Genomic DNA, 14,346 nt, shown 5'->3' with positions numbered 1-14,346 from the left:
TAGCTCCCTACATTTTTCTGCAAAGTTTTTTTTTCCTGGTGGGAGGTGGGGGAGATAATTAGGTTTATTTTTTAGAGGTACTGGGCACTGAACCCAGGACCTCGTGCATGCTAAGCATGTGCTCTCCCACTTAAGCTCCCCCACCCCCCTCCACAAACATTTAAGTGCCTATTTCAATCTGAGTTGGGTCCAGAGTTTTCAAGTGACTATGCGGGCCACTTGGCTGGTGTCTGTACTGTATCTTTACCTGCTGCAGCTCCTCACACGGCCACTGGGAGTGCCATGCACCACACAGTGCCTTCTGGACCGCAACCCCCACACTCAGTGCCTTTTGTTTGCTGTACTTTGTTCACTGAGAGCAGGTTTTCAAGGGTTTATCTCCACAAAACGCCTAGGTCCCTCCCACATCTGTCCTCCTTCCCCATACTTTGTGGTGTGTCTAAGTTCTCGAGAGGTAAGCAAGGTGCCCATGACAAAGCAGAGAACTTCAGAGGTGGGTGTCCCTCCATCGTCTGTTCCCAGCACGGAGAAACCAGCCTCCCAACTTGTTAGAAAGATATTACCCACATTTGGATTTGGATGATACAGACTGCAAGTCTTAAATATTAATCCATTAAATTGAACTTGATGACAGTTTTTAGTTGTGCCTTTATTCACCTTAGTTCATTAAAAATGTACTTGTTTTAAAGATCCTATAAATCGAGTGACCACCCACTAATCTGGGGTACAAATCACCCCTCTTAGCATGGTATTTTTCTTTAAAAAGCAGAATTTCTTTAAGGAATCTTATTGATCACGCAGTAGTTACAAGAATGTCAGATATAATGATGTATACAATCTAAACAAGACAGGCTGATTAAGAATTTACATAATGTAAAAATATACATATTAAGAGTTAGCCATGTGGACAGATGCATGCAATGGGAGGAGGAGCTGCTGGGGTCAAGGGCCCATACGCAGTGATACTGCTGCTTCCTCCATTAGAGGGAATAACTTCCACTAACAGATACAGGCGATCCACACACACCTAAATACACAAGGGTAAATGGTGACCTGCTACAAGTAGTCTAAGTGGTCACAGGCCTTTCTGTGCTAAGTCCCACGTGGAGAGTGAATCCCATGCAGGTAGTAGGAAGCGTTGGTTATTTATTCTAGTTGGCCTTGGAAAATGGAACTTGACGTTAATATTCGTGAAGAGCATAGTCCTCCTTTTGCTGTTTTCAAGACGGACATGCATGTAGAGGGGGGATTTCTGACGGCTGCCGACCTAACAGTGACAACTGAAATACTCTTAATTAAATTAAAAATATGGTAACATTTTAGTCACATACTTAACATAAAACATGGATCAACTACAGCTTTTAAGCCAAAAGGCAGAGGAAGCGCATCTGAATTCTAATGCTTTTAGTCTCAGTATTCTGTAGTTTTCTACCTCTGTCCTAAAGAAGAAAGTGACCTAGCTGTTCACCAAAGCAGGCACCGGTTTGGGCTCATACACATTATTATTCAAAGCAGAAGAAATGTCATTCTTTTTCTCCAGGCCTTTTAAGAAACTTAACCAAAATTATATTCAGAGTTCCTGTTAAGCAGTGTTTTTCTGTGTTACCGTCTAGAGAACAAACCAAATGTGAACATTATAATGTTAAGCGTGGACGTGGAATACACTCATTAGCGATCAGGAACCATCAACAGCAGCTCAGTTTTCTCACCCCCCCCCCCCGCTTTCTGCCAACTATTACGGCAAATGTAGGGGTTTTTGAGGGGTGGGGGGATTTGGCTATGCCTGACAACTTATGCTTAAAGATCCTCTTACGGAGATTTCTCAGCTGAGTAGAAGTCCTACAAAAAGCTGGCAGGTTCTGTGAACGTAGAGAGAAGACAATGTCTCTCTGAATGCTCAAAATGCAAGTTCCTTTTGGGGAAAGAGCATTAAAATAACTTGACGGTCTATCTTACTGGCAACTTAGAATGCAAAGTATTTTATTTTTAAACTTCTGAATTTGAAAACAAGACAGCCTAGGTTAAATAATAAAGTTTTCCAAAGCTGAGTGTGCTCACTTGGAGCTGTTTTTCTGCTTGAAATACAAAAAAAACTCCCTAAAACTCCTAGGCAGGAGCACTGCTGTTCTGATGATCTGATTAGATGGCCTGACCTCAGCTGGTAACATCCCTTTTTCATTCCTTGGTAAGGGTTTAAAAAGATTTTAGAACAGACGCATTTTTCTAGTCTTACACAGACAATTTCACTCCGAAAGTCTCCTGAGAGGCATACACCATATACAGGAACCCATCTTCGTCCTTCTCGCTTTCGTACACTTCACAAATTGGTGTGGACACACTCACCATGCTGTGTCCGTTCACTAACAGGAAGAAGGCTTGGTTAGCGTTGAGCTGTAAGCGCCTTCTGTTGAAAGAAACGTGAAGAAATACTGATACATCAGTAAGTAGGGAGAATGTGTGAAAACACCACCCACTCCATCCATGGAAGTATGAAGACTCTGTAAACGCTGCTTCTGGTGCATGCCTTACTGACGATGACTTGGATATTTCTTCTCATAAAGCACAGGGTATTTTCTATGATTAGACGCATGATCAGTATTGATAATAATCCTTGCTAGGTCACTCTTACTATACTCCCGAGGCCAGTTTTAAACTAGTATGCTGCCTGAATAGCCACCAGTGTTTAATGTGTGAAAATAGTTCAAAATATAATTTACAAACTAAGATCTAAGCTGGTGCAATTACCAGTGGACTAAGTTTACACTGTCTTTTACTGACTTTGTTACACAAAACTCATATAACTTTTCAGATTACGAGACAACATCTACGTAGACGTTACGATGAAAGAATCAGAACAGACATGAGATTCAGAAATACAAAAACTCAGAAATGAAACATCTTCTAGTTTCATTAAGTTTGCACAGATTTTTATCAGAACTGAACATTTATCTGTAAGTCTGAACGAATGAGAAGCTACCTGAAGAAATAAAAAGGTGCTTTTCAGTACCTAATTATCTTGATGAGCTCACTCATATTGACATGATCAGGCACCAGGAACTTCGTTTTATCCAGGACAGGAAGCTGCTTCTCACCCTTGTATCGTTCTATTATCACCTAGAAGAGAAGCCAGAAAAGTGATTTTAAAATGGCCATTGCAATGAAAAATAAATAAAACACTTCCTATGTTGTAGCTGGCACATGCCAAAATGGGGTTTAAAACAGCACATTCATTAGTTTCCTCCTCATTCTCCTGACGTGTGTTCATTTGTCAGCTTAGACTCCATCCCTTATGAAATACGCTGCCCACGGGACAATGGGGCTACCTCCAGGGAGGGGAGTGTGGCAGCTACTGGGTAGGGAGAGCAACTTTGCTATGAACTGTTACTTAGAAACATGAAAACACACTACCTAGTCAGAAAAAGGCTTGGGGTCTGTCATTTTGATAAAGTATTCTTGATAATTCTTTAATGAGTTTTAAAAGAATCCTGAACTATGCAGGGAACAAAATTAGTTCCACATCATGTACTGAAATAAACCCATTAGCTCCTTGTCACAGTTCCTTTCTATAATTGTAAAAAAATAATTGTTTTTTCTAGTTCTAAGCCACTATACTATAAAGTCGCTGACTGCAGCTTGCTAACTGCACCTGAGTCTCATCACTACCTGTTCACTAAGTACCATGGACACCCCTCTCCATGTACAGCAACCCTCTACCCTGTCACAGAAAGTTGAAGGGTAGGAACGGGAAATATTTAGGAGAGGGGAGAAGTTTGCATGTACTTAGTTCCACTGTATGGCGCCAACATGAGGCTCTTTCTGGGTTAGCCAAGTCAAGCTGCCATCACCTTCTTTGCTGAAATCAATAGCTTTATCTATGAAGTACGTTCAGAACACGATTATTACGTACAAGGAAGTATGAATGGGACTTCTATTAAAAAAAAAAAACCCAAAACCTGAAACCACAAAACAAACAGACAAAAAACCTTGAAACTACTGGCAGAAAGATGACTCTGTGTGCAGACAGTCACAGTTTACTAGGAGGCTGTGGGACAAACGCTGGCAGACGCTAGGCCAGCCGCTTGTTCCCAGCAACGAGTGCCCGCTAGCAAACAGACACAGAGGGTGCTCAAAGTGAAGAAAACCTTAAAAATAAGGAAATTCCCCAGAAGACTCATCCCCAGGCCAAATGTTAACCCTGAGGGCAAGGACATACTAAAATTTCCAACCAGTCCATGGAACACAGGGAACTACAAAATCCTACGTCGTGACACTGCTTTGCAGACCCACCCTCTTCTGTGCACCTCGCAAACCCCACCTCACAGATCTCACAGATCTCCCATCTCTTCCCTCCCTTTGGTATGAGATCATCAGTCAGAAAGCCAAACGTGAAACTTCTACAGAACTTAGCAGTAGTCTCCTCTAAGTGGTCTGCAGGCTAACAATCACGTCCTTAGAACTGTGCAAATTTTTCCAGCAACTGCTTGAGATGGTTTTCTCTCCCCATTTTACAGATGAGAATATGGTAGCTCTTCTCAGAACTTCAGTACCTACCCCAAGATCACTGAGTAACCTTGAACCTAGAGCCTGAACTCAGCCTGTCTGAAACCAAAAGTTCCTTTTGACCATTTCTCTCCAGACCTAGTGCCTCAGCAGAAACCTATTTAAGGCCCACCACCAAAGGATCCAGGGCAGAGAGCAATAAGCATCTGAGGTCTCTACATATGGCAAGAGCAATGTCCTTCCTCCATCTCCTGCAAAGAAACCGAACATAACAAATATAAGGAGAGAATTCTCTGGGACATCAAAGTCAGGCAGTCTAAAATGTGTAGTCACGGTTAAATCTTTAAATCCTTTAGAAGTGTGTGGATACCATCCTCCATTGATAAAATACCAACACATCTAGCCCCTCTATCCCCAGGTAAATGCATCTGATTTGTGAAGTGTATATATACCATTAAGGCAGCAAAGGAGGAAGCAGAATGATTAGATTAAAAGGTTGTCTAGTGCACTAAGACATCTCCATTCCAGGTCATGAACCTAACACACTGGGGCTGCATGTTTGCGGATTCCTGCAGAAACTCCTGCTACGTAGTTGCACACAGCAGCCCTGTACTGAAGTTGCACTTAAGCAGTGATCTCTTCTGCATACAAGGACTGAAGCACGGACTACCTACCGGGATTTTGGTAGGGTGCTGCTCTCGGATAAGTCGGACATCTTCTACTCTTTGTTCTGCAAAGAAAAGAAACATAGGCATTACTAAGAGCTAAAATGCAGCCTCTTTCATGAATTTTCCCTGGTGACTTCCATATCTGAATTCACCTATCCCTAGCTGTGGCAGAGCAGAGCAGCAAAGACATCTTCCCTAGAACTGAGAGAAACCAAACACTAACACTTCATGTCTGGCAAAGGTTGGCATGTAAGAACAGAGACAACTTACATGGAAACCAACATGCAATTACACGGCTCTATCAGGTGGTATGCCATGAGACCAGGAATACAGAATAAATCAAGTAAATGAGGGCTTGGAACCCCAGGGTCCTAGATACAATTACCAGTCTTTCCTCCAAGGCCTCCTACCACCCATCAATTTATGAATTTTCCAGCCTAAGTTGGTATAAATATCCATAATAAACCCTTCAATGCAATGTTACTACTTCCAGCTTTTTAATGATATAGTGCTTTAAAAAACTACCCAAAAGAAAAGAATATTGAAAAAAATACCTTATCTGAGTTTTACATAGTTTGTCAGTGCCCAAAAGAAATAAAAAGTTTAAAGCACAAAGTCTACTGCTGAATACTTTTCAGTAAGTCTCTGTATTCTCTGCCTTAATATAATCACTTTATATTTTCAACAACTGTATTAGGCTTTTTGGGGAATACAGGAAAAAAAGCCAAGCCAAGTCCAGTTCTCAATAATGTAACAATATAAGTGGAGTCATGCTACGACCTACACAAAGAAATTAATCCTAACATCATTGCCAATTTTGTTTGGATTTTCAAGAAACCACTTCAGTATCATTCTTCATAAAAACCGTTGAAGGTGGGGAGGGTATAGAGCTCAGTGGTAGAATGCGTGCTCAGCACATGTGAGGTCCTGGGTCCAATCCCCAGTACTTCCCTTAAAAAAAAAAAAACAAATAACCCCCTAACTATCCCACCCCCTCCAACCTCCCCCTAACTGAAATAATTCCTATATTCAAATATGGACATACAGCTTCTATTTTCCCACCCAACATTTCTGTATCAGCTTCTAAGATAAATCACTAAATATAAACATTTTTGCTACAAAGACTGCAGACTCATAGATTCCTGCCAGCTCATATTTCTATTCACTGAGGCTAAAGATAAATCTAGTGATTATTTGGTCCTGGCAAAGAGCTCCCAAAACCCCTGGAATTTCCTGATACGTGTCTCTTGTTATCCATAACAAGCCCCTTCCAAACACACCTGAGTTTTATATGACTGTTGGAAAGCCTGTGAAGATGAGAACTGGTTGCCAGGGGAACCAACAAAGATTAGCAGGTTGGGACTTTAAGCCCCACCCCCTGACCACAAGGGAAGAGGGAGGTGGCTGAAGACTGAGCCAACCACCACCGGACAATGATGCTAAGAAGGGAGGCCTCCAAAGCACCCAAAATGGTTTGGAGAACTTCCAGGTGGCATGAGTGGCACATACCAAACTCCAAAGACAAAAGCTCCTGTACTCAGGACTCCTCTCCGTAAGTCTCTTCATTGGGGTCTTCACTCCTATCCTTTAAATATCCTTTGCAGTAATCTGGTAATCTAAAAGTTAATGGGTTTTCCTGAGTTCTGTGAGCCACACTCACATGTGAGGGGGTCTTAGAACCTGATTTACAGCCAGTCAGAGAACAACCTGCGCTTGAATTAGGCTTGGGGAGGGGGAGCCAGGTAGGATGGAGCCCTTAACCCCCTGGGTCAGGTAGTGTTGGAAATGAGTTAAACTGTAGGATACCCAGCTGAACTGCTTGATGTGTGGAAAGCCCACTTGTCTGGTGTGAGAAGTGGAAGCGCAGGGTTTAAGGAGGACTAAGGAGATACAGGGGGAGGAGTTTTCCTTTACATCCTCCTTCGAATCCCTCTCTATTTCTGGGGGTTTCACTGATTCCTCTTCGTTGTCTCTCAGCTCTAAGACCTGTTCCTATGTCTGTCTTAGCCCAGAAAAGATGCTCTACCATCAGACCTCGTTACAACAAAAACCTCTATTATGTCAGTAGATTTCAGAAGCCAGGGGAAATCACAATGTCATTAATTCACTGTAGCAAATAAGTAATAACTCTTTTAATATGACCTGGAATGTCTCACACTTAATAGCTTATCCTAATAAATCTAAAAGGCAAGTGGAATTATTCAGGCAGAAGGGGGAAGAGATTTTTTAATGTAAGGAAACAAGTTTATTTGCTAAGTGGAGAAGGAAAAAAACTGGTTCTAAACATGAGGCGTCAAACTATAGTGTCAAGATGTATCTTGACTTATCCCCAAAATACGGTCCAAAAAGGAAGGCAAAAATGGTAACTAAAGGTGGGAGAACTGAGGAAGTCAAGTGACTTCCTTAAGGTGAAAAGAGCAGTACCAAAGTCCCGCAGGAACGTCTTCAGTGTCTTGGCCAATTGCAGTGAAAACCCAGCGGTGCACCCAGAGTAAGTAAATACTGTCCATGTCGATGCTGCTCTTTTTCAGCAGAAGGCCATTTTCAGAGGCTAACAGTATATTTAACAAAAGCATTACCAACAACACAGAGCCAAGGCCCATAAGAGCAATTCATTTACTCAATTATTTTCTTAATGCTGTGAAGATCTGTTTCTTAATGCTGTGATCTGTTTATCATTCGCCTTTCTCAACAGACTGCCCCCGGCAGTCAGGGACCCAGCTCTAGCCACGCCTGTGCTCTCCCAGGCCTCAGGCTTGTACACCTAGATGCTAGTAACGAAAGGAAAGCTGTAAAATGGAAATACTATTCCAAGTCTATGTCAGGATATACTTCCCCAGATTCCTCTTCTTGTCCCCAAGAACTCATAATAAGCCTTACAAAAAGAAGAAAAACAGAATAGGAGTCTAAGCTGTCTTATTTGCAAAGTTGCTTTGCAATTCCCTAGGGCATCTAAAGTAAAACTTACATATATTTTCTAGGACTTAGTTCACTGAAATGGAAGCATATTTTCCCCAATCTGTCTATAAATCATAAATGTAATATCCCATCCATCAAGGGGAGACACAGCATAAGTTCACTTATTCTAGACCAACAAATGCACTCCCCCTAGAGACATGCAGACCCTTTTGTTATCAATGGTGAAACTTAATATCTAGGTTTAACACTGAATCTCAGCAGAATAGTGTCTGGGAGATGGATCTGTCATTAAAGAAACAGGGGCAACCCTAGAAGAAAATGGAGTGAAATGATTACATTTAAGACTGAATCCAAAATTTGCTCAGATACAACTTTAACAGTTCATAAAATTTTCTGCAAGGACACACTATGCCCCTTGACTCAGAGTGCTGGTGCACTTTGGGTTTAGGAAATGTCGGCTACCTACTGGAGGATGGAAGAATTTCTATGACAAGGTTAAAAGTACAAGTCCAGACTCTGCCACTAGGTGGACCATGATCTTGACCTCTCAGGGTCCCACCCAGTTTCTTCAGCCACAAAAGAAAGTGTTTTTGGGGTGAGCCCCAAGATCTAGCTCAACCCTCTAGATCCTGGTAGATTAGAATATATCAGCAGAGCTATACTTTTTAATTAACCTTATCACTCACTTGGAAAGAGCACAGCTCAAGTTAACTAGGATTGGTTCTACAAAGGTCCTTCCAAAGAACTGATTTTCCTCATTTACTGTGCTACAAATTTCTGAAAATTGCCAGGGCTGATTAACATAATCAACAGCAAGGAAAGGCAGCAGCCGTTACATGATATTTGATACTTTTCTGCGAAATGATCATCAAAGAGCTCTTTTTAAAAAGGTGGAAGGCAGTTCTCAACACAAAGAGAAAATTTTCAGGGGGAGGATATAGCTCAAATGGTACAGCGCATGCTTAGCATGCATGAGGTCCTGGGCTCAATCCCCAGTACCTCCTCTAAAAATAAATAAATAAACCTACTTACCACCCCCAAAATAAAAAACAAAGAAAAATTTCCCTTTAATTTTATCTATATAAGATGCATGTTGGCTGAACCCGCTGTGGTAATCATTTCACAATATATGTAATTCAAACCATTATGCTATATATGCCTAGTGATGAATGTCATTTCTCAATAAAGCTAGAGGAAAGCCCACAAGTGCAGTATATGGATGCACTAACGGAGAAAAGAGCCAGCATTCTTTGCCTTTACCCTCAGGGCCACAGGCTCCAGGGTAAATAAATTCCTTCTAATTCACAAGGTATTATTCTTACTTTTCCTACTCTTATTACCCACCCTTCTTCAGAGACTTTTCTAGAATAACCTAAAAATACTCAAAGCAAAAAGAAACTATAGTTTCAGCCATGAGAAAATGGGCATCTTTCCCATACAAATATCCCCAGTTAACTTTCAATGCCAGTCAATAAGGACAGTAACCTGATACAATAGCAAATCTACTTCAAATGCTGCTCTCAAGGCTGCACAGAAACTAAGCAATGTTCGTGAATATCGACTAGTTCAGGAGAGTCACTAAAGAGAAAATCTCTTTAAAAAAAAAAAAAAAGGCAAGCCCTAAGTCTTGCTAACCAACCAACCGCCTCAAGGGGCTGAAAGGATATATGCTCGGAAGGCCACCGTGAATTTCGGTAACTGGAGCTTCTCAGGCACAAGAGATGAAATAATCATCGACAATGAGATCTACCAAATCATATCCAAGCTCAAATGTGTGCCCAGCCTCCTGGACTCCACGGAACCAGACAAAACTAGAGGAGCAGTATCACAGCTTAAGATCCTAAAGAAGATTAGGCCAGGAAATTCTCTGTGGCTGGAAGGAGCCCTGGTCCCGCCCTGCTCCACCTGGACTCTACAGCTGCTATAAACAAGCACCATACGAGGATCTCCGAGGAGGCCACGCTGTTATCGCGGTTAAATGTCTTGCTTAAGAGGGGCACCAACCACTTCCTTCTCATGCTCTTTTGCGGAGAAGTAAGTATTGTGATGTTACTTGCAGTTCCAACCAAATGCCAATAAGCTAAGCGGGAATTCTAGCCCGAACTGGGAGAGATCTGATTTACCGCTGGTGTCAAAGACTGCTGTCGCAAGCCAGTTAGAAAAGCCACCCACCCTCTCTCTTGTGTCACAAATAGGATCAAGACGTCCCCGCCGTGAGGGGCTGCTCGGGAAGGTGCGGGCATGAGGACGGCACGGCCTCTGAGTCTCTCCTCCGCGAAGATCCCGACGCGTTAAGGGACCACGTGTGATCGAGACGACCTACCTGAAGATGACTCCCTTGCACCTCAGTGCCACCACTTCAAAGGGCCTGTCCCAGCCCGGCGTCCAGGCCAGGCTCCCGCCCAAGGACGACAACCCTGCGCGGCTTGCGCGTGTCGGAGGAACCGTAACACCCCAGGGCTGGAGGGCTGAAGGGCTGATGGGCTCGGTGCCCACAGCCCGCCAGGGGCCAAAAGGTGATTCAGCAGCTCCACGCGAGCGCGCCCTCGGACCCCCGCGCCCCCGGCCCTCCGCCCCTGAGACCTCCAGGCCCGCAGCCCTCGGCCCTTCGGCCGCCCCGGGCGCGGCCCTCCGTCAGCCCCGCCTCAGCCCGTCTCGGCCCCTCAGCCTGGCAGCCCCCCGCGCCCGCCTCAGTCCCTCAGCGCCCCGGGGCCCGGCCGTCCTCCGCCCGTCAGGCCCCTGCCTCGGCCCCTCGGCCCGCCGCCCGCTCCCCGGCCGCCGAGGCCCCGGCCCTCCGTCAGCGGCCGGCCCGCGGCACCCACCGAAGGTTCGGCGCTGTTTGAAGGTTTTCTCTGACGGCATGGCGCGGCAGGCTGGGCAGGAGCGGCGAGGCGTAGGGTCCCGACGGCTCCAGGCGGCGGCGGCGACAGCTCCGACTGTGGCGACAGCGACTCCTCTTGTGTCTCCTCCACCCGCAGCCGCGTCAGGTGACCCGCGCGGCGTCCCGGAAGGCGGGGCCAGGGGAGGGCCGACGCCGCCGCCATGGCGGGCGTGGCGGAAGCCGGCCGCCTGCAGCGCCCGGGGCGGGGCCGGGGCGCGCGCGCGGCGGGGAGCGCGTCGTGCGCACGCGCACGGGCCGGGCCGAGTGGGCGGGGCAGAGGGCGGCGGGCTCGGGGAGCGCGAGCCCGGGAACAAGCCGGCCCCGCGGATACGCGCCCCGCCGGCAAGCTCGGTTCTGCCCCGCGGCGGAGCTGCCGCGACGTGGCCTCGGTCCTGTTTCCCGCGCCGATCAGGTGGGCTGATGATGTCTCCACCTGAAAATAAAGGAGTGACTGTGTCCTGAGAGCACCCATCTGGGAGCTGCCGGTTCTTGCTCCGCCGTCCGTGTTCTGTGTCTGTTTTCCTTGGCTTTCCACCACAAGCACATCGCAGTTTTTTGGTGTTTTTTGTTTTGTTTTTTTATTTTTATTTTTATGACTGGTTTATTTTACTTGGTAGTTCTTTTGTTTTTTCTTTTCTTTTCTTAAGGAAACTATCCAACGATAATTTCCCTGACACTTTGTCCTAACGAGGAAAAGAACCGCAACTGCATTATTTCATTTATGGTCAGTTATGGTCAGTTACGGTCAGCAGAGTCTGGCCTTGGAGAAGGTCGGCGCTTCGCCTCGGCATCAGCCTCCAGGTGGCTTCGGGGCGCCCCCAAGCGCTGTGGCTTCCGTTGTCGCATCTGCGGTGGCCTCACCTGGGGCCCGCCCCACACCTAGCAGAGGCCACTGCGTGGCTCCTGGAAGGGGCATTTCCAGCCCTCAAACACAAAGCCTTATCCGGCTCCAGACCCCTCCGTCTTTCAGACCCTGCCTAGCTGAGCTACCTTGAGCACCTATGCGTTCTCAGTCTCGGGCTCATTTGTGAAGAGCAACACTGCTGCACAACTCCACGTGTTCTCTCAGGAGCAGCTCAGTCCTTGCCCACCTCAGCATCTGACACACATATTTCTATGTGAGCAGCACTTGATTCTTTCGCTGTTTTTGCCCTTTAATATCTAATGCTTCGAAATACTTATCCCCTTTTGTCTGTAAAAGCCTTTCTTATATGCCTGTTTGATAAAGTAATTGGATTGTGTCAATATACATTTTTTATACAAACATGTAAAACATACTAAAATATATTTCTCAAAGTGGTTTCAATGCAGCTGAGATTTCTTTCCTTTTGTAAGGGGGAGGGGGATTTCTTTCTTTTTAGAGAGGCCAAGTGCCCTGTAAATCCTTGTACAATTACTCCCGCCCCCACCAGAACAATGATGTTCGTTGTAGCTCTTTATTCTGCCATTGTTTACAAAAGAATAGTGCTTTTGTGCACGGGTCTTTTTCCCAGGTACCCCCCCCCCAACCCGCCCTGTCTTTCTGTCACACTTCTTCACCTGGAAAAATCTCTGCTTGTACCCAGTTAATAAAGAGAACTTTAAACATTTTATCTGGTTTCCAAGTTTCCAAAGGAAGATTTTAAGCTCCAACTGTACTATCTTGCTTGTTTTGTATTTATTCTGTGAAGCTGGGGTGGGGGTAATAAATTCCAGTAAGTGCTTATTACGTGCCTACCTTCTGCCAAACACAAAATGATCAGTTTTGAAGTCTTAAGAGACTGTGGACTGTGTGTTGCTTTTTTTTCCCCTGGGTTTTTATGATATTAAGTATTGACTGGTGAGTGCTTTTTTGGCTTAATTGCTACTTTGTAAGAAATAGACTTTTCGTTCTCTTGTTGGACAACCTTTCCAAATGCAAGAAGAGTGAAAAAAATCAATGTCAGGCATATGGAGGTAGGGGGAAAGGAGGGAGAGTTTCATATCTTCTGGTCCCTTAGGCATCCAAAAAGCTTTACCAAATTACCTCAGGGCTTGGGTTCACTGCCCTAGGGATTCCCTCAAGGGCTGTGCTGGTGATGGGACAGGATTACACTTTGCGGGTTTTCCCATACTGAAGCCCACATTTACAGTGACTGTTACACCCTTACCTTGAATTCCTACTTGAATATAAAACCACACACCCCTCTGGGTTTCTCAGAGAATCATCCAAAGCACTTGGCGTGTCCAGATGTCTCATGAGCATGTAAGAAGAGCATATTGACATAAACAATACATAAATCATATTTGTTTACCAATTTATATTCATATGCAAATAATCAGTCGAGAAGTCCTGTAACTTCATGTCACTTTTGAAAACAAGTACGCTTGAGTGCATGTAAAAAATTTCACGTGCCCTCAGATTACAGTTTAATAGAAGTTGAATGTAGTGAACAATATTCAGAGTGGTAAATCCATTACTCATGAATTATTTTAAGCTCATTATTATAAGCATAGTATGGTTTATTTTTAAATGAATAACATAATTATTACTGTTCTTTGAAATAAGCCATATAAAGTAGAAAAGAGCACATCTGTCATGTACATTTATTCACTATTTTCTCCAGGAATCTCATGGTGCTTTTATGTATATATGTATTTATTTATTAAATGGAGGTACTGGGGAATTGAACCCAGGACTTTGAGCATGCTAAGCACGCACTCTACCATTGAGCTGTACCCTTCCCCTTCATGGTGCTTTTAAACTATCAAATAATCATTCTAGAAAACCAGTGTCCGTTTTAAATAACTCTCGCCATATTCCTTTTTTTCTAACTTGACATGAGCATAATCGTGGGGGATCTGAGGTAACGCCTAAAAATTGAGTATGACGTCCCAGCATTAGTGAAGTCACGATGTCCAGCTATTTCTAAGAATCTGTCAGACGAGGCATGAAACATTAACTAGCAGTGCAGAGTGCATTCGGGTTATTTTGCCACACTCAGTATGGAAGGCACGTCACACTGAGAATGCGTTCAGCTCCTCAGGCTGGCCGGCCCGGCCCGCCCCTCCTCTTTCTGATTGGGGGAGAGATCCCACTCTCCTTGTGGTCTTGGCCTCTGTTGGCCGGCGCTCCAATCAGTCAAGTGTCATCTCTGCTCTTTAGCACAAGTAAACAAACAAGTATTGCTCAAGAGCTGTGTCCCCGGCTATTCTCAGAAAGGATTCAGCCAGGAGGATTGTGAGTCTGACGTTCCTTAGCTTGCAGTTTTTAGGAGTGTCTGCACCGGCTCCAGGAGGGGTTGTCCGGAGCGAGAGAGGCTCTGTGCCTGAGTGCCACCTCTCCCAGTGACGCTCCGACTGTGGTGTACAACTCAGAAATCACACTCGCGCGTGCGGGAAAGCCATCTTAAATCCCCC

The 14,346-nt window shown here is 44.8% G+C and overlaps 1 protein-coding gene across 1 annotated transcript; it reads right to left on the bottom strand.

Annotated features, from left to right (window-relative positions):
- Positions 1-628: 628 nt before the first annotated feature.
- On the bottom strand, positions 629-11,126 carry MAP1LC3B (microtubule associated protein 1 light chain 3 beta). Its single transcript, XM_072946758.1, has 4 exons — positions 10,910-11,126; positions 5,175-5,230; positions 3,008-3,114; positions 629-2,404 (listed from the first exon to the last, which is right to left on the bottom strand). Exons 1-4 carry the CDS (start codon positions 10,947-10,949, stop codon positions 2,230-2,232), a joined length of 378 nt encoding a protein of 125 aa, XP_072802859.1. The 5' UTR covers positions 10,950-11,126; the 3' UTR covers positions 629-2,229.
- Between the last annotated feature and the right edge of the window lie 3,220 nt (positions 11,127-14,346).

Source organism: Vicugna pacos, chromosome 21 (genome assembly GCF_048564905.1).
Source record: "Vicugna pacos chromosome 21, VicPac4, whole genome shotgun sequence".
NCBI classification, from domain to species: Eukaryota; Metazoa; Chordata; class Mammalia; order Artiodactyla; family Camelidae; genus Vicugna; species Vicugna pacos.
Note: the sequence above shows the minus strand (reverse complement) of the source record. Positions and strands in the feature narration are given on the sequence as shown.